The sequence below is a fragment of the Heptranchias perlo genome, chromosome 11, assembly GCF_035084215.1.
Source record: "Heptranchias perlo isolate sHepPer1 chromosome 11, sHepPer1.hap1, whole genome shotgun sequence".
NCBI classification, from domain to species: domain Eukaryota; kingdom Metazoa; phylum Chordata; class Chondrichthyes; order Hexanchiformes; family Hexanchidae; genus Heptranchias; species Heptranchias perlo.
The window spans coordinates 6,614,919-6,635,713 of NC_090335.1; the positions used below are offsets into that span (position 1 = coordinate 6,614,919).

The 20,795-nt window shown below is 43.4% G+C and overlaps 1 protein-coding gene and 1 non-coding gene across 2 annotated transcripts in view; one reads left to right on the forward strand and one right to left on the reverse strand.

The window, feature by feature from the left end:
* Positions 1-20,795, reverse strand: part of tmco3 (transmembrane and coiled-coil domains 3) — a 97,214-nt gene that overhangs the window by 21,394 nt on the left and 55,025 nt on the right. Inside the window, exons 7-10 of the mRNA XM_067992486.1 lie at positions 19,428-19,614; positions 15,856-15,973; positions 9,459-9,654; positions 3,266-3,416 (exon numbers count right to left, since the gene is read on the reverse strand). Coding sequence (XP_067848587.1) covers positions 3,266-3,416; positions 9,459-9,654; positions 15,856-15,973; positions 19,428-19,614 — 652 coding nt within the window. The remainder of the gene's footprint in view (positions 1-3,265; positions 3,417-9,458; positions 9,655-15,855; positions 15,974-19,427; positions 19,615-20,795) is intronic.
* On the forward strand, positions 13,941-14,014 carry trnan-guu (transfer RNA asparagine (anticodon GUU)). Its single transcript has one exon. It is a non-coding gene; the product is annotated as a tRNA-Asn (tRNA).

Sequence of the window (20,795 nt, forward strand, 5' to 3'; positions counted from 1 at the left end):
TGCTGAAAAATATGCCTGATCAGATTGTTTAAAAGAAACAAAGGGAGTCTCTGATCTAGAGAATCTAATAGAACTTCACTACCCATTAACCTTTTATTTCTCTGCAATATTTTTCCAAGTTCTTCTAGTAAGAGATGGTCATTCTGCTCACTTGTGTCTCCAATGTTTTCTTCCACTCCTTTGAGCTTGGCCTTTGTTCCTAGTTCACATGTAGGTTGGAACCTTGAACATGGCAGAGAAGCACTGACCTGGATATGGGGTTGAATGTGCTGCCCAGTGTTACCCAAATTTCAAAATCTTGTAGCTCAGGGTGCTTGAACTGTGCTTGGCTTTAGGATTCCGACCAAACATGGTCTTCATGATTTTCAAGTTCTTTTTGTCCATTCTGTTTACCTTCTTACCCTCAAAAAGCAAGTCAATATTCAGCACATTTCTGAGGCCCTCAACCAGGCAGACTCACAGTATGACAAAGTACCCAACATCGCATACAAGGCAGCTGCCTTATGTATCGGCAGGTATAACTTTCCCAGTAGTGGCCTATGCTAACTCCTGGAGGTGCAGCCTGCTTTCTACAATGGTCATAGCTGCCCTGTGCATCAGCAGGTAGAACTAGGCGTAGGAATATTAAATCCAGTGAGGCAGCAGCCTTAAAGGGTTGAAGCACAACAGTAAAGAGCAAGTTGAGGTGGTGGCAGAAAAGTAGACTAGTTGTTTGGAATAGCACAGTGCAGACATGGGCAACACTGCTCCCTTTTAGGTGTTGAGGAATTGAAGGTGCTGCAGCAGGAGATACATCAAAGGAAGCTGAAAACACCCACCGTAAAAGCACAGGTGCCAGCTGCATGGAGGGAGATCACTATCTGAGTTAATGCAGTCACACAGATCCCTTGTACCTGGTAAAAATAGGGAACAGATTTTCTGGTAACAGGTGGAAGGTGACTGTTGCACACATTTCTCAGGCTGCCCATCAAGCATGGCACTGCTAAGCTGGGAACTCCCACGCCCTCCGGGAGGTCCCCAGATGTATATGCCATTTAAAATACAAAATATGGTGCAATTGTTACACTCCCCACTTGGTGAACAATTTGGCAACTAACAGGAGGAGGCGGCTCCATTGACATCCTCAGCCATGGTGGAGGCGAGCACGTGAGTGCAAGAGACAAGACTGAAGTGCTTGCAAGCGTCTTCAGCCAAAAGTACTGATTGCATGATTCTACTCGGCCTCCTTCCAAGGTCCCCCACTATCACAGATGCCAGCATCCAGCCAATTCGGTTCACTCCACGTCACATTCAGAAGTGGCTGAGTGCCATTCACACAGTGAAGGTCAAGGGACCAGACAACATCCTTGCTGTAGGACTGAAAACCTGTGCAGTAGAGCTAGATGCTCCCCTAGCGTAGCTCGTCCTGTATAGCTATGACACTGGGATCTACCAAACAACATGGAAAATTGGTCAGGTACGTTCTATCCACAAAAAACAGAATAAATCTAACCCGGCCAATTACTGACTTAGCAGCCTCCTCCCAATCAGTAGTAAAGTGATGGAAGAAGTTATCAACAGCGCCATCAAACAGCATCTACTCACCAATAACTTGCTTACTGATGCTCAGTTCAGGTTCCACTAGATCCACTCAGCTCCTGCCATCATTACAGGCTTGATCCAGACATGGACACAGAGCTGAATGGTACAGGAGATGTGAGTGTAGCTGCCCTCAACATCAAGGCAGCATTCACGAAGAAGCCCTAACAAAACTAAGGTCAATGAGGGCTACGGTAAAACCTTTTAGTTGGAGTCATACCTGACATGTAGGAAGGTGGTCATCAGAGACCAATCTTCACAGCCACAGGCCAGACTTTGCTGCAGGGGTTCCTCAGGAAAGTGTCCTCAGTCAAACCATTTTCAGCTGTTTCATCAATGACCTTCCCTCCATCATGAGTGGGGTGTTCGCTGACGAACACTTCCAATTATGAGGCAGCTAATGCCAGCATACAGCAGGACCTGGACAATATCTAGGTTTAGGCTGACAAGTGGCAGGTAATATTTGCACCTCTTAAGTGCCAAGTAATAACCATCTCCAACAAGAGAAAGCCCAGTCATCTTCCCTTAATCTTCAATGGCACCACAATTGCTAAGTCACTACCAGCAACATCTTGGGGTTCAGTGCCCAGAATCTCAACTGGAGCCATATCAACAGCATGGTTAGAAGAACAAGACAGAGTCTGGGTACTCTGCAAAGCCTCGCCAATATCTTTAAGGTTCATATCAGGAGTGTGATGGAATGCTCAACACTTCAACACTTGCCTGGATGGGTGCAGCCACAAAAGGACTCAAAAAGTTCAACATCATTCGGGACAAAGCACTTTACTTGATCGGTGCCCCGGCCACTGGACTCACCATTCTGATTTGAAAATATATCGCCGTTCCTTCATTGTCGCTGGGTCAATATCCTGAAACCCCCTACCTAACACTATCGGGGAATACCATCCGCACAAGGTGTGCAGTGGTTCAAGAAGCAAGCCCACCACCACCTTCTCAGCTCAATTAGGGATGGACACATACAGAGAACAAAAACTGAACTTATTTTGGAGCAGAATTCGATTCCCCTACAGAGATTGTACAACAGTAATCAATGAATAAAATACTCATGCTTATGAAACCGTTGTAAGGAAAGGGTAAATTCTCTTATTATAGTAATATTAACTTTTGGCTTTTGCCTGTTAAGTGAGTTTCAACGTTCAGCTTACTCAGTGGCAATAAATAGGTGTATCAGTCGGAGACGCTCTTTAGCTGATAAGAAACGACAAAGATGCTGCCTTTATTAGATCCAGCCTTAAAGGCAGCGGCCTGAGAACTGGAAAATTAGGGAGGGTAACCAAGCAGGGGAGTGTGGTCTGTGCGCTGCAAGTACAGGATAATCAAATCAGGGTTGAATGATAAATGTGGATTAGGTAATGTAGAAATATGCAGATTCTCAAGTAGCCAGAATGAAAAAAAGGTTTAAAAGGGGTGCTGGGAGAGATATCGTTAAGGATTGCCCAACCGAAAACCTTGAGCTCGAGAACTGTAATGCGTTTAATTCTCCAGTGAACTCATATTGCTGGAAGTGAATTCTTAAGTATATATGTTATTATTGTTAATAAGTTATCATTGTATGCTTAAATTCCTATGATGTTCAAAAGCATTTATTAACCCATTATCTTGAGGAATGACATATAAACCTATAAGTAAGGACATCCATTCCCTAACACCATAAAGCCGTAATTACCAATAGAGGCAAAGAAAATGATGGCTAGAAAATCCCGTATAGGTTCCATACACAACATCACTTCTTCTGTGGCAATGTGACCTAGAGATGAAATTAATGCTCCGGCCAAGAAACAACCCAGCTCCATGGAGACATCTAGCACCTCAGTCGCCTGCAGAAAAATAAAAAACTTAAGTTAAAAAATGGTGAACTTTCTGTCATAGTCTGCTTCATGCACAGTTAACAGCAATACTACAATCATTAATTATAAATAAATAGAGCAGCACTTGTATTGCTGCATTGCTGTAAAGCAGTAATAGCTAGTGTTTAATATTCCTCATAAAAATCGCAGGCATTCCTACCAGATACCCAAAGCAGCAAGAACAAGCATCCCCAACTTAATGGATTTATTACAAAAAGATTTGTTTTGACGCTAAATTAATTCCTTCTCATGCTTTACTGTTAAAATACTGTCACTGAGAAAGCTGTAACTAATCTTGGACAAATATGTAATTCAACGCTGTGACATGTAGATATTAACCTGTGACATATAACTCAACGCTGTGATATTTAGATATTAACCTGTGACATTCTATGATTCTATGTAACTCAATGCTGTGACATGTGGATATTAACCTGTGACACTTAATTCAACTCAGAATATTAACCTGACGTGAATGTTTTCCTGTGACATGTAACTTAATTCTGACATGTGAATATTAACCTGTGACATGTAACAACGCTGTGACACAGAATTGTAACCTGTGACATGTAACTCAATGCTGTGACATGTGGATATTAACCTGTGACATGTAACTCAACTCTGACAAAATTCAACTAAAATACAAAATTGTAAATTGTTCAACATGACTCAGTAATCATCCTCTCTCAAATGAAGGTCTCCTCCAAATCCATGGGTTTATCCCTGAACCCAACACTTCAAACAGTAGGAGTCATGCATCTCCTCCTTTCAAGAGTTTATAGTTGAGTGGTTTATGCTGATTCTCACTATACTGTATATACTGTACATGACCTTCTCTCACATTTTGTATAAACGTCATGTAGTGTCACTCCTAACTTTTGCTGGTATCTTGAAAGGAAACCAAGCACAAAGGTTCTTACAGATCTAACTGGGATAGTCACAATTAGGAAGCTGTCTCCTTAGACTCAATTCCAGACTTCATCTGAGCTCAGTGAAAGAGCTGCAGCAGCTCAGTCACAACTACTTTCTGTCTGGTTACCTATCTGGCATCTGACAAGCTCCTCAACTTGTAACACTTTCAATCCCGTGGACCAAAAATGGGACCTTTTGGAAATGAAGCCAATGAAACCATTGAATCTTTTAAGGGAAAAGTGAATAAATACTACAATACAAGAATATGAGGAGAGATTGGGAAATGTAACTAGTTTTAGAGTGCTCCAGCAAAGAATTGTCATAGACAAGATGTCTGAATGGGCTCCCTCTGTGCTGTAAAATTCTATGGTTCTATAGCTATTAAGGCCTGCACAGAATCTGAAGTGAAGTGGAATGGGATTCTCTCCTCCAGGGTGCCTCACTTTACATCGCTCCAAAGTCAAGTCAGGCCCTGACACCAGCCTGTAGACTCAGGCTACCCTGATGCTAGAGTTATATAAATGCACCCTAAATTTTGCAATATCATCCAGGTATACAACTGTACAACAAGGATTTCTCCAACCATTTGCAAATATTTTAAAACCTTTTTGTGGGGGAAAAGGGAAGAGACATACTTTATATTAAAAATCTCATTATTAACATCATCAGCTTTTAAGTGTTGACACAAATCTGCAGACTGATAACATTTTTCAAGTATAGAAAACAGCAATACATCATATACATGTACATTAAAAAAAAATCACACAAACATCAAAAACAGCTACTTTCCCACCATGCAAGTCAACAGGTCTTGCCAGACCTCATGGTTTTGGCACTTTCTACACTCAGCCTGGGGGGAGGGGAACTAGTGTGAGCATGGATGTCTCCATTCTTGCCCCGAACCCTTTTGCTGTACAATATGTAATCCCCCCCGACTCCCCCTCTGGAGCACCGAGTCCGTTTCATCCCACTACCAGCCTTTCTCATACGCCCAGATTTCTGCGGATCTCCTCATCTACGCTCCCACAAACCCTTAACACTCTGCCTCCAGAGTGAAACTAGTTTTCTGGATAAGGACTCCTTGCTGTCAGTCTCCTGAGTCCAGGTGAAGCAAGCAGAGCTGATAGCTCAGAACTAAGGTTTTCTGAACACAAACAACATTTTTCTAAGATTTTCAGAGTGAAATATATGTACGGTCATAGTAGGTGCACCATCAACTACATAGTGATTGCAGAAAATAAGTTGGATTATTTTCCTGAGTGACTGCCACATTTCAAGCATTTTACCTATTTGGTCTAGGAGGGATTTCAAGTTAATTTTTTTTGTTCTTGGAATAATGGTGATGCTGGCATGGCCATATTATTGCCCATTCTAAGTTGCCCTGAGATGGTGGTGGACCTTCTGACATAAGAGCATAAGAAATAGGAGCAGGAGTAGGCCATATGGCCCCTCGAGCCTGTTCCGCCTTTCAATAAGATCATGGCTGATCTTCGACCTTGAACCACTGCAGTCCTTCTTGTAATGGTGCTCAGGAAAAGGTGTTAGTTAGGGAATTCCAGGATCTTGACCCAAAAAACAATGAAGGAACAGCCATATATGTCTAAGTCAGGATGGTGTGTGACTTGGAGGGGCGCTCGGAGTTAATGGTGACCCAAGATCTTATGACTCTTGACCTACTTGATGGTAGAGGCCATGGGGCAGGAAGGTACTATTGAAGTATATACTGCAGCCTCAGTGTGCCAGCAGTGGATATGGAGTCCAGTGGCAGGGGCAATGATCAAGCGAACTGCTCTATCATAGATGGTGTTGAGAATTCCATCGCACGCCTGACTTGACTCTTGTTGATGTTGGAGAGACTTTGACGGGTCAAGAGCTGAGCCACTTATCATAGTATCTAGTCTCTGCTCTCTTTTTATAGCCATAGTGTTGACATGGTCAGTCCAGTTAAGCACCTGGTCAATGGTGTCGTCTGGAATGTCGATGGTAGGGGACTCAGCAATGGTGTTGTTACTGAAGATCAGAGGAAGGTTGTAGGACATTTCCTTCTTCAACATGGTCATTGTCTGCCACTTATGTAGTGGAAATGTTACCTACCACTTGTCAGCCCGAGCCTGGATGTTATCCAGGTCCAGTGTAGGATGGCATGGGCTGCTTTATATTGCAAGAGTTGTGAATGGAATAGTACATTGCAAAATCACCACCGAACAGCCCCATATGATGGAGGGAAGGTCATTGATGAAGCAACTAAAGATGGTTGGGTTGAGGGCGCTACGTGCCAGCAATGTCCTGCGGCTGTAACAATTAGCCACTAACAACCATGACTGTCTTCCTGTGTGTCAAGTAGGGTAGCCCCTTAACCCCCAATGACCTTAGCTTTTCTAGGGCACCATGCTCGGTCGAATGTCGTCTTGATGTCGAGCACGGCTACTTTCACATCTCCTCTGGCATTCAGCTCTGAGATCCAGGGCTGAGTGATTCGAGATGAACCTGAACTGAGTATCGGCGAGCAGGTTATTGATGAGTAGGTGTTGCTTGATGGCACTATTGAATTCTCCCTCTGTCACTCTGCTGAGGATTGGGAAAAGGCCAATAGGGTGATAAGTTGCTGAGTTAGATTTGTCCTGCTTCTTGTGGATAGGATATACCCCAGCAATTTTCCACATTGCTGGGTGTTAAAGCTGCACAAGGGTGGCTAGGGAACCCAGCTATCTGTGGTGGGCAGGACTTTAGCATTGTAGCCAGGATGTTAACGAGGCCCATTATCTTTGCTGTGTCCTGCACACTCAGCCACTTCTTAAACAAATGTACTGAACACGAATTGACTGGACACTGGTATCCATGACAGTAGGGACCTCGGGAGGAGATCAAATGGGACTGTCTATTTAACACTTTTGGATGAAGACATTTGGAAACATTTCAGCCTTGTCTCTTGCACTCACGTGCTAGAATCCGTCATTCTTGAGGATGGGGCTGCTCATGGAGCCTCCTCCTCCCGTTAGTTGCCTGATTGTCCACCATTCTCAACTGGATATGGTAGAGCTAGAGAGATTGGCTCTGATCTGACAGTCATGGGACCACTTAGCTCTGTCTTTGGCCTGCTGCTTTTGGTGTGTTAAAGCCCTGTCTTATAGCTTCGCTAGGTTGGTAGGGTAGTGGTTATGTTATCCAGAGGCCTGGACTAATAATCCAGAGAACGCGAGTTCAAAATCCATCATGATAGCTTGAGAATTTAAATTCAGTTTTAAAAAAATCTGGAAATAAAAAATCAATAATAAATGACCATGAAGATATCAGATTGTCGTAAAAACCCAACTGGCTCATTAACGTCCTTTAGAGAAGAAAACCTCCTGTCCCTACCCGATCTGGTCTATACGTGACTCCAATCCCACACCAACATAGTTGACTCTGAAGTGATCCAGCAAGTCATTCAGTTCTATCACTGCCTTCTCAGGGCAATTAGAGATAGGCAATAAAGGCAGGCATTGCCAACCACACCACACCCCAATAACGAATTTTAAAAATTCTAAAGTACACCTCCTGGCGGACACTTTTACACTCCCTACTGAACCAAGGTTGGTCTTCCGGCTGGATAGTGATCGAGGAGTGAGGGATGTGCCAGGCCATGAGGTTACAGATTGTGGTGGTATAAAATTCTGCTGCTGATGGCCCACAGTGCCTCATGAATGCCCAGTTTTGAGCAGCTAGATCTGTCCTTAGTCTGTTCCAATTACCAAAGCAGCAGTGCCACATTGCACAATGGAGCGTGTCTTCATTGTGAAGACGAGACCTTGTCTTCACAAAGATTGTACGGTGGTCGCTCGTACCAATGCTGTCATGGACAGATAATCTGCAAAAGATAAACTGGCAATGACGCCAAATAGGTTGCTCCCTCATGTCAATTCCCTCACAATCTGATGAAATCTCAGTCTGGCAGCCATATCCTTCAGGACTCGTCCATTGGTGGCACTCCCAACCCACCCATGGTAGACATTAGACGTTTCCCACCCAGAGTACATTCTGTGCCGTTGATTCTCTTAGTGCTTACTCCAAGTGGTATTTAACACGGTTTATTACTGATTCGTCAACTGAGGGGAGAGGGGCAGTAGGTGATGATCAGCAGGATTGGAGACTTCATGGGGTCCAGAGCCCATATTGAGGACTCCCAAGTCCACACCCACCTGAGTGCATAACACTGCCCCACATGGTTAATTCCCATTTGGAATGTGGATTCGATCCATCAGCTATGACCAGACACAGCTGCTAACAGCAGTGTTTCTCACATAGCTATCAGTTTGAGTCAATGAGGTTCATTAGCACATACCAGGGAGGAAATTAGATAAAACGAGAGAGAGAGAGAAAGAAAAGCAGTGAGTCTCAGACAGTGCTCCTAATCAGTAAAATGAGCGAGGCCTAGATCAAGAGCAAAGTGTGTGCAATCTATTCTTTTGATGTTGCGAGGTGTAACAGGGAGCAGTATTGTGAAAACCGTATTCTGTTCATTTATCCATTTCATGCAAAAATAATCCAGTTCATTGGTTCACAAACACTAGTGAGACAAAACCAATTAATTATCTGTTGCAGGTAATGAGTGTTTGGTTCTATAACATTCTCCAATCCTCCTGTGCTATCTGCTGGCCCAGGTCTTGCTTCCAGGTCACTTTAGGTTTTTTCTATGTTGTCCTTTGATCTGAAGACAAACATGGCACAAAGGGTAGAGATGTGTTTCAGGGGTCTGTGGGGAGCAGAGGTACAATTCCAGGGGGAACAGTTAGCTCACAGCAGAGTAGTTGGAGCACAGCCATGTTCTGGGGGCTAACTATTTTATTAGATGGTGGTGTTAGATCATGCTGGGTGAGGTGGGATTTCCCACTCAGATACACAGCTTCAGATGAAAACATGGCTCTACGTGAAAGCTGTAGAACGTATGGTTCTAGATGAATGATCCAGAACACATGGTTCTAGATGAAAGGTCCAGAACACATGGTTCTAGATGAAAGCTTTAGATTGCATGGCTCTAGATGAAAGTTTTCGCTAATTTCTACCTCTTCCAATGTGTGTGCTACAATGCTATAACTTGAATCAAAGTAAATATATTATTACCATTAACATAAGAAAGGTAAATGCTGAAATTCCTAGGACAAGTATCTCTCTATTTCCTTTACCCTCAGTATGCAGTTTTCTGTAAAACGGTCCAATGAGGTAAGTCTTTACCACAACAGACATCAGCAGAATTGCAGCCAACGAAAACAGAATTTGACCAATAAGAGCGAAAATCCGGAGTATTTCTAAAATTATACTGTAGAAAAAGAAGAAAGGCAAAATATGAAAATATATTCCAAAATAATTTGAAACATGACACTGGTATGTACAACAGATAACAAATTTTAGTTTGGAGTCTTATTTTTCATATAATGATCTTTAGCAGCTTAAAATATTTTACTCTTTCTCATTTGTTCAACTTGCATATGATTCATGTGATATTACTGGCATTCCATGGGTGAAAATCACCTGGGACAACAAATTTACAACACATGTGGTCACTGGTCACATGGCCATAACCATCCATACTATATAAAGCCTCATTCTGGACCTTGCTCTCAGCTCTTTTTTGCTATAGTTGACAGCATATTTTCTGTTGTTTTTCACAGTAGAAAATGTTTAGATCTCTATTCATGTTTTCATTCATTCTGGTTCAGTCGAGTTTTCCCTGTGGCTCGTTAGCTACCAAATCTCCAACAGTACCATGCACACCAGCCTATCTCAATCAATCCAATCCAGTTCAATTCTACCTCAAACAATGAGCAAACCATCACCTCACCTGAGTATTAAAGATCCTTCCCAATGTCTGAAATGTGTTCTCTATCTTCTATCTTCATATAATTTCAGAGTGAAGACTGCTCCAAAACACGGCTCGACTGCTTAATACACCTGAATCACTTGTTATGTGGCTACTCTGGATTGACAAGCGTGTCAAGATACCTCCAGTTACGGAGGTATCTTGGGTTCAGGTTTGGCACCAAGTTCCCCATTTTCTTCCCAGTCAGATAGAGAATAGAGTGTTAGCATGGAACTTTCCTAGGAATTACATGGAGATGTAGTATTGGCCAAGCCACATTCTATGTCTGAATGCACTGCTGGAGACAAATAATGTTCTCTAGTTCTGGTCAAAAGTCTGGTCAATATTCAGGTTTGGTTGATAGCCAAGAGCCACTTGTTGTTGGCCCTAGTTGTGTGCCCACAGCATCCAACGCCTTTGACCATAGTCAGGTGATCTAATTTTTTCATCTGGCAGTACTTTTGGTGTTAATTTGTTAATGTAAGCTGTCAGGAACACCAAAAGTCTGTGAAGTGGGGGAATTGGTCACTGAGCCCACCTCCCAACATTGCAACTTCCAAGAAAAGGAATCAGGCATTAGGCAATAATTCCCCTCAAGCACTTCTAAAGGAGTCATTCAGTATCTATCCAGAACCAATCCCTACGTACTGTTTGCCTTGTTAAAATGGTAGCCATCTCTTCTCTCAATTATGACACTGGCCACAGAGCTTTAATCACCCCAGTGTTCTTGGAAAAAGGCATTTTGGTATCATTAGATACAGAGTGGCTATCCACAAACTTTCCAATCTTTTCGAAGGAGGAGGGGGTTGGACCGGGTTTGGGTGGGGGGGGTCGGGAGAAGGAAGGAAGCGGTGGAGAGGGTGTGGAAGGGGAACAGGGTGTCGAGGGGGAAGAGATAGAGAACGAGGAGGGGCTTCCCTGAAAGGAGCAGCCTGAGATCAATCTATCCAGGTGACAGCACATATCTGCTTTGATGAATGAGGTGCAAGTACTGTTTTTTCAGTTAGGCTCAAATTAGAAACACAACCCAGACCAACAGACTCCAATATTAAATTGGTAGGCCTGTCAAATTTTAGCGGTTTTACCAACGACTGCCCCAAGTGACCTGCCAAATTAGTTATTTGGTAGAACCTGTGACAAGCCACCACAGCAGCTTCCAGACTGTCGAGAGATTCAGCTACTAGGCTTCATGTGCTTTTTTCAAAATACAGGGAATTTCCCAAGCAGCACAAAAGCTCCAATATCTGAGAGACAGTCTAAATACACAGAGGTAAGGGCAAGGATAAAGAGAGCTTTCAGATGGCTGTGGCCACTTGGTGGGTTCCTGGGGTGAAGCTACACATGTACACAATCAAAACTAGTTTAAATTTGCCACTGATATGCAATGCCTGCAGACTGGGGTGTACTTGCTTTGCATACAAGACAAAGCAAACTTCAACAGAAGCAATAGACCTATCACCCACTTAAAAAAATCTCAGAACTCCGGCCTGGCTATAACTTAAATGAGAGGCTACATATTGGAAATCTTATACTTTGAGACAAGACAGATCCCCATTTCCGTCACAGATCCCACCCACTCTAATTGCTCTTTAAAAGGCCTGAGACATACAATTCCAGGAATCAATCACAAAAGGTTGTATTTTCAATGCTTGCAGAAATCTCTTTGAAGCTCAAAAGCCATTTCCCCTCCTCCCCCCAGTATCCAGACCAGAGGCCCCTTCCCCTCCTCCCACCAGTTCCTAGACCCGAGGTCCTTTCCCCATCCTCCCCCTAGTACCTGGACCCGAGGCCCCTTTCCCTCCTCACCTCAATGTTGTAAGACCCGAGGCCGCTTCCCCTCCTCTCACTGCGAACAAACATCAGATCACCCAGACAGCCAAAGCCATGTCCCACCTCCCCCAGTTCTGTCAAACCTGATCCACCTTCACAGTGATTTCAGAACAAAGAACACCATCACACCCCTCCCCTCCCCTCCCCCCAAACTCCAAAGGACCCCTACCTCAGACTATCCATGCCCAGGACCATTGCCCGGTACTGTCCATGCCCAGGACCATTGCCCGGTACTGTCCATGCCCAGGACCATTGCCCGGTACTGTCCATGCCCAGGACCATTGCCCGGTACTGTCCATGCCCAGGACCATTGCCCGGTACTGACCATGCCCAGGACCACCCACATTACAGCTAAATCCAAACCCCAATCGCTGCTTAATACTGGCTACTCCCCAATATATCAGCTTTAATATTGCTCAAGGATAAAAATTAAAGATAGGTGAAGGAATGTATCAAGAAAAGTCCACTCAGTTTTCACAAAATAATGGACAAAGGCGTGAAGTTCCTGCAATTGTAACAATTATTTCCTGTAACTTTAATACCACTCGGTCACTCTTAATCATAGGCAAATTAATTTATTCTAACCTAGATATATTTATTCTACCACACCCAATTGAGTCATTCTTCCCACATGATTGACTCCCAAACTGATTTCCACTTTCTTGAGAAATGGAGTGCACTACCACCAAGAGTTAAAACAAATTTAAATCTCCAAGCCGGGTCTACGTTCCAGCTGGCTTTCTCCAATAATACACTGGTTCCATACTCTCTCCAACGTGTTAATTGACCTGTTAGTCAAACAAGCCCAGGGCTCCCAGGTTTTTGAAGTGAACCCATCATTCATCTGAAAACTGCAGAGCAATTCTAGCCTTAAAAGGGACATATTGTTCCTGTCATTATAAAGTAATGCATCCTCTGACTTACTCTCAGCAGCGTCAAAGGGTAATCAGAAATTTCTGATGTGAATATATCTATATTGCACTTGCAGGGATGTGTCTGTGCACGTATATGTGTGGACAGCGCTGTTCCTGAATATTGTATCCCAATAGGAGAGCAGAGTATTTGAGCTGGGTGGATATAAAGCAGCCAAGGAAGATATGTAGAGAGATATCTGACTTCCAGATGACAGATCTCACACAAGCTCTAACTGGTATTTTTCTCATTGCCTGCCGAACTGTCATCTTTGCCTGATTTGCGTCAATGAACTCAGACGAGCCAACTGTTTAACTGGGAGTCTTCACAGAACACTCTAGTGCTGGAGAGCACCTTGGGTTGTCATCAAGCCAACCCCGTGCGACGGGGCGACGCGATGACCTGTGGCGACAGGGGGGGGCAGGGGGAGGTGCTGATCAGATAGGACGGAGGTGGCAGGGGGCAGGGCGAGGTGCTGACCCATGGGACGGGGGGGTGGGGGGGGGGGGACTCTCTGACCGATGGCGGAGGAACCTTCTCTGAATATCCCAAATCTTTTCTAATCCTAGCCGGAGTAATCCTTCACGCTTAACTGGCAAGAACAGTGAATGCCTATGAAATGCCTATGTCTTGCAGTTAGTAGAGAGTGGTTTCCTTCCCACTTTAAAAACTGAAGAGTGTGCTGGTATCTCAGCCGTTAAATTCATCAGGTTTGTTACAGTGGTGTGGTAGTGCCAATGAATCAAGTCTATTGTTTGACGCTGTTGGCATTGGTTGGGCTCTGATGCTGGTGAATATAGTTAAGACAGCGGGCAACAGAAAAAACAGAGGGAGGAGGAAAACAACCAAACAGTAAGGGGGGAAACAGACAGAGGGACTGAAACAGGGAGAAAAGAAAAGGCAGGTATGAACGCCAGCGGCAAGCAAAAGAAAGGAAAGAGACGGCGAAAGTGACAGGTAGAGACAAAAACTGGCAGGCTGGAGACAACGCAGCAGTCAAGGGTGTCTCTGTGGCGCAATCGGTCAGCGCATTCGGCTGTTAACCAAAAGGTTGGTGGGTCAAGTCCACCCAGGGACAATTGGATAACTTTCAAAGGATATGCTGATAGGGATAGATGAAGTAGGGTGGGAGGGGACTTGTGGAGCATAAACATCGGCATAGACCAGTTGGGCTGAATGGCCTAATTCTGTGCTGTAAATTCTATGTAAGGCGGAGACAAAGAAACCTCCATCTGCTGGCAGTGGCATCTATCAAGAAATACTTCTCTGATGTGGCAAAGACAATAAAACAAACGGTGGCTCAGCTGACAAGCAAATTAAAGACTATGGATGGTGAGCCAGGGTACCTGACAGTCTCAGCTCTCTGGCCTGACTGTGGAAGCAGTGACTGTAGTCTGGCTGGAGTAAAAGAGCTGGTGTCCAAATCCAGAATGTGACTTTATACACAATATGGGCTGGGAGGATCATTTTAACTTCTGAGAACATGAAAAACATTGTGTCACATGACTGCCCCTTGTTTGGATGATTATTTCTTTGCACATGAACGAGGAAGAATATACCTTAGTCAATATTTAATATTTAACCCATTTGTTAAATAATAAAATCACATGTAGTTAAACAGGCTAACGACAAGACATCCCATCAGCATGTTGTTTCTCCCACATCAAAATAAAGTTACATTTAGGCTGCTACAATAAGTGATCAACAGGATTCTTGGTTTGTTTAGCAGGATATGGAATTTCAGATAATGAGAAGATTTAAGGCCCTGGAATTACACTATGAGATTCTAGTATATAAACACAAAGCGTCTTTCCAAAATTCATCACGGTGACAGTGGGTTAATGCGTCCTCTATAACAGCAGAGAGGGATTTTATTCAAACTTGTTAAGCATTCATTGACGTCTCTACGTCTGCTGTGCATTGAATGCAGAGACGTGTGGTATATTAAAATGTCCAGCAAAGAAGGACATGATTACATGAAAAACAAAATACAGCAGTTACATTGTTGAATATATTATAGAAATGTATTTGGTACATTTCTACAGGACGTCCTAAGAATGCCAATAGGTGTGCTTCAGACTAAATGCAAGTTACATTAAGTTATGCCTCCATAATCATATTACACATCAAACCAGGCCATTAAAAAATGTTTAGCAACAGTACCAAGCATCAGCACACACATTTAAAGAACACTTTTGTACTTCTTTGGCACACTTTTATTTTTTCTTAGACTCCCCTTAGTTTTTGCTCTCCCTTTATTTGTTGCCATATTTTCTTTCATCCATTTTAAACTGACCGTGCTGTTTTATGGTACACAATTTTGCCATTACCAGTATCTCGTCCTTTTGATAATTGCTCTGAAGTATCGCTCAATGCACTTTCCCCTCTTTCTGATATTCAGTTCTGTCCCTCCATTTCCCTCCCTTTAATCTCAAACTTGACCCTTCTTTGAGGGTGGATATAGCCCAGTGTCTCTCAAACCTCATATCTTTACAGCCAACAGAGGCTGGATAAATGGAAGATGAATTCTAACAGATTCGCGGGACCAATAGCTGACACAATCTTTAGCAGTGGATAAACTTCCAAAGCCCCATCAAAATATTTTATTCAAACTTACATCAGACATCTCCTCATGGGCAATCCCCTGCCCGCTCCCCCCTCCCCAAAGCAGGATCTGTTTTAAAAACTGGGTCTAACTTAATCTGCACGCTGGTAGATACGATTTGGCCACCAACTTCACCCTTCAAGGATTGAAGGAGAAACTTATTTCTAAGCAGTATGTTAGTTTGCATTATCACATTCAGAGTCCAACTGGAAGGAAAATGCTGACAATTACAAAACATTTACACTGTTGGAGGAAACAGAATTAAACTCATTATAAGCAGCATTCACTTATACAGGCAACTGATAAGTATTCACCTGTTAGAGCTGCTACTGCCTGCTTGAATTAACGTGGGCATCACAGCAATGAGTAAGCTCAGCTGAACATCTTGCATCACTAGCATTCCAAGCAGCACGCTGCTATAATCTGCATCCCCTATTCAGCAACAGGAGAATCAAATCAAAGGCTGTGTGTAATTCATGGGCAATAGTTACATGAACTGAATGGGTCTATTGCAGTCATGTTACAAAACAATGTACATTTATTGTAGATTTTAGCTCCGCTGGAAAATCATCCAAAAATAAAGGAAGGGGAGGAAATCCATCTGATTTTCAATTATAGTTTAGTTTACTGCACTGATTCTCATAGGGTCACAAAATGTTCTCCATACTTGTGCGAGGTACAGACCGTGAAATACATTTTTTTTCAATCCTCTCACTTTAAAAAAAAATATTATTTAGGCATGGACCCTGGAGCCAGATCTGTTCAAACCAAACCTAGAAATCCTCAGGTAATGTTCAGAAAATAAAAAGTTATACAACTACGCAGACAAACCAAGAAAATTTTCCACCCATCAGTCACAGCGAGTGTAAATATATAAATATATTGAGGGATATGGGGCTACGGCAGGTATATGGAGTTAGAACACAGAGCAGCCGTGATCTCACTGAATGGAGTAATAGGCTCGAGGGGCTAAATGGCCTACTCCTGTTCCTATGTTTCTATATCTATCATTTGATACCAAGTTATGCAGAAACCAATGCGAGCAGGGAGTATGGCTTCAGACAGCAAGCCAGCACAGATAAATTCATTATAATCTTGCAATATTTTTATTGCTAAAATATCAGAGCATAACTCAAGCTGTAACTATGCAGCATTTTAATTTAAACCTTATCAATGGGATTTTAAAATTTGCAGTTCCAAAAATTGAATTTTTGACATGTCCAATACAAGATTATAGTCTACAGCCGAAATCAGCCTCCACATGCAGGGTCAAGTCTGCAGACATAAGTACACAATGCAAAATCCGAATGCACAATATGTTGGAGCACCCTTATTGCAACTGTCTGGCTGCCAGGGCTCACGCTTGTTGAAAGCCAAACCTGATTGACATCAGCACTCAATCAAAAGCAAAATACTGCGGATGATGGAAATCTGAAATAAAAATAGAAAATGCTGGAAATACTCAGCAAGTCAGGCAGCATCAAGAGTTAACATTTCAGGTCGATGACCTTTCAGCAGAACTGGAAGAAGCTGAAGATTCAACAGTTTTTAAGCAAGTACAGAGACAGGCAAAGGGGGAGGGGGGAAGGGGAAGAGGAGAAAAGACGAAAAGGGAAGGTCTGTGATAGGATATGGGGCAGAAGTGATTAAATGACAAAAGGGATGATGGTGCAAGACAAGGGGGGGCGGTAATGGGACAAATAAAGGAACAAAAGATGGGTCTAGAGGAGCTGTAAATAGCAATAGCAGAACCGTTTTTCGGACAGCAGGTGCTGGTAATGGTTCTGCTGCTGCCATTTACAGCTCCTCTAGACCTGCCAAGGATTTCCAGCATTTTGTGTTTTTATTTATGACATTAGCACTCACTCCTCCTGGCCCCACAAGTAAAAATAAAAAGTCAAAGACTCATCTCTTTGGGCTTCTTCTGACTCTTCTTCCTGCTAGCATCATCTAGCGGGAAAGCTATAACTGTATCCTCACTCAGAACACTGGTTAAAACAACAGTTGAAACAACAACACTGACAGCATCGGAGCCCGATCCGTATATTTAGAGAAGGACCCCTCCAGTTTCCAGCGGGTGTATGCCACCTGCTCAGAAGAGCAGATTAAAATTGAAGACTGTGGGAAGACAGCTGAACGTTGGTGGGTAAGTCATCCGGACGTTTTTAGCTGCCTGCCCGGTTCCAATTGAGTGGGCAGGGTTAAAATCGCCCTTCATAAGTCAAAGATGCAAAAAGGCTTGGATGTTTTGCTTGAACACAATTTTTATCTTCCTGATGGTGGCACTTCCACCCGTCTCTCTGACACTGCTAGAATTCCCACCCATTGCCCTAGGTTGGAGGTCATTATCCATGCACAGCGGGCTCCCGGAGGGATTCCTGCCACCAACAGGGAGTTTGCCAATGCCACAGAGGAACATCAGGCACTGCTGCAGCACCCAAAGAGGGGCCACGAGTCCTTAAACGGGCAGAAGAGCCCCCAGAGATCAGAGCCTACAAAGGTAAGTGCCTGGAGGCCAGATTGCAGGGAGAAATGGCCTCTACTGGGCCCTCACCTTCTATTTGTGGAGATCGGGGCCACTGCCACTAACCCAGACCTGTTGACACCTTCCACCACCTGTGGAGTGGTGGTAACGGACCGACAGGCGGCTGGGCCCAGTCTCCTGCAAACATGCGGCTTGTGGGATAGGCGTAGCCACCCCTCCTGCAGCCCCGGCCCCCCCGCGGCCCCCAACTCTCTTGCTCCTCCTGTACCCCATACTCTCCTTTGGGCCAACTGTCCTGCTTCTCCTGTATCCCCAACCCTCCCGTTCCTCTTGTACCTTAATGTCCCAAAGCACGTCATAGCCAATTAATTGCTTTTGAAGTGTAGTCACTGTTGTTAAGTAGGCAAATGCAGCAACCCATTTGTGCACTGCAAGGTCTCAAACAGCAAAAGATAAATGGCTGGATGATCTCTGAAAAAGTGTTGGTTGAAGGATAAAATATTGGCCAGGGAAGGGGGTTAGAGGCCAGGGAATCATTGGACAAGGCACACAGCTGTAATTTAGTTCTTATTTTAAAGTTATACATTCTGTCCTATAGAACCACAGAAGTTAACAGCACAGAAGGCCACTATTCCTCCCCGCTGTGTCCGTCGGCTCTTTGCCAGAGCAATCCAAAACTAATCCCACTAACCACTCTCTCCCTGTAGCCCTGTATCAATCCAAAACTAATCCCACTAACCGCTCTCTCCCTGTAGCCCTGTATCAATCCAAAACTAATCCCATTGCCCGCTCTCCCATAGCCCTGTATCAATCCAAAATATCACTGCCCCATTCTCTCCCCATAGCCCTGTATCAATCCCAAACTAATCCCACTTATCCACTCTCTCCCCATAGCCCTGCAAGACCTCCGTCCTGATTTTCCTTGTGTAATTGGTTTCAACATGAACCATAACTTTAAGCGGTTCACTCTCCCTTTTCAAAGTCTTCTCTATCCAGACTACACCTGCAGAATCCACAAATGATAGAATCCCCCATAACTAACACTTGTAACTTCTTAACACAATTTCCTCCCCTCCCCCATGTGATTTCCATCCCCTAAGTCACTGTTCTTGTTTGTATTATAGGTATTCAGTACCATCAACCTATCAGACAACTTCAAACTCTACAGAGCTTCCTGCAGTTCCTCTACCAGCATCCTGGCACCCCCCATCCCCCTCCCCCTCGTCTGCAAACCGTCATCCACCTCTTTTCCTCAGCCTCCCGTACACTGCAGAATGTCTTCAAACTCAGTAACTTTAAGCTTGAGCTCAGCCTGATGAACAATTCAATGCAAAATTCACAATTACACCACTGCCCTATATTCATATAACCAACTGCTTCTTTTAATAGTATCACATTTACCTTCTTTGTCTCCTCTAGCACCAAGAGCAAGGAATTTGGATACTAATGGGGTACTTGATAGAGACAAACATGTAGAAATAAAGACACTTTGTGCTGGCCTGATATTCAACAGATGTCCCCAGAGTAATCCAAATGCAACCATCAGGATTGTCATGTAACTGGTGCCTTGCAAGGAAATCTTCCAGACCTAAGAGGGAAAAAAATGTAGAACTGTGCTTTTTAATATTTGAATTTTTAAAAATCAAGTATTAATGTTACAATATTCTTTTTCTTGGTATGATGGAAGGCAAGGAAGTAGTAAGAGGATGTGATTCTAAATCAAAATGGTACATGCCACAGATCTTCCCTAATCACAAGGCGACATCTTTAAAATTGAAGGGCCACAGACCACAGCACAGGCACAACCAACACCGAGAAAAGTTCAAGGACCAGTAAGTTGGGAATAGTGCGAAGGTGACATCAAGCTTAGATTTTAAGAGCGTGAAGATTGTAGAAGGAAGGAATTGAAGAGTTCCGCAGGTTTGGGGCTGCGAGAGACAATGAGTTTGAGTGTTACACTCTGCAATGAGTCTTCATTTCAACAATGAGTATGTAGAGGATGTAGGGCAAGTAAGGTGTTTCTTTTGTTGCTTAGAAGGATCATGTAGAGGAAGGTTCAGAGAAGCACTGACTACAGTAATATCAATAAAACAGAGACACAGGAACGGAGGGAAACTATATGCTAGAAGCGAGAGAGTACTGACCTGCCCAGGTTTGCAAGAAAGTTGTTAGAAGAGCCTCCCAGATAGAGGAGAAATATTCTAGTCTTGGACACACTTAAGCTTTATAGAGAGTTAAGAATTGTTGAGGAAATAAATACTTAGTGCAAGACAGTAAAATATTAAGAAATATCAATTGTGTCATAAGAATTTAAGATTAAGTTTCAACAGGAAGGAAAGGAAAAAATCAGAGCAACAAAGCAGCCTGAGCTAGGCAGAATCCAAAAAATGTGCTGGTCAGGATGAAAAAACATAAGACTAGTCTGTTGGAAGGTAGTGTTCAGCCTTTAACTGGCATTACTTTTAGTTTAAACTTATGGGGCTATTTCCATGCATCAGGAACTATTTTGCTTGATGCAAAATTGAACTTTCGGCAGATATCTATTGATGGCCAAATTTCCACTCACTGCAATATTCCAATGTGACTACAGCCTTCCATCATTTGCTTAAAAACTACACAGAAGTCTCTGCCTTCTTCCTTGCCATTTTACAACATATGTGATTACGATAGTAGCAGTGCTTGTTCTCTTGGAAGAGGAACATGATGAGAAACAATGAAGGCAGAGGAGGTGATTAACAGAGCTTGTTATACAAGTGGAATGAGTTATTG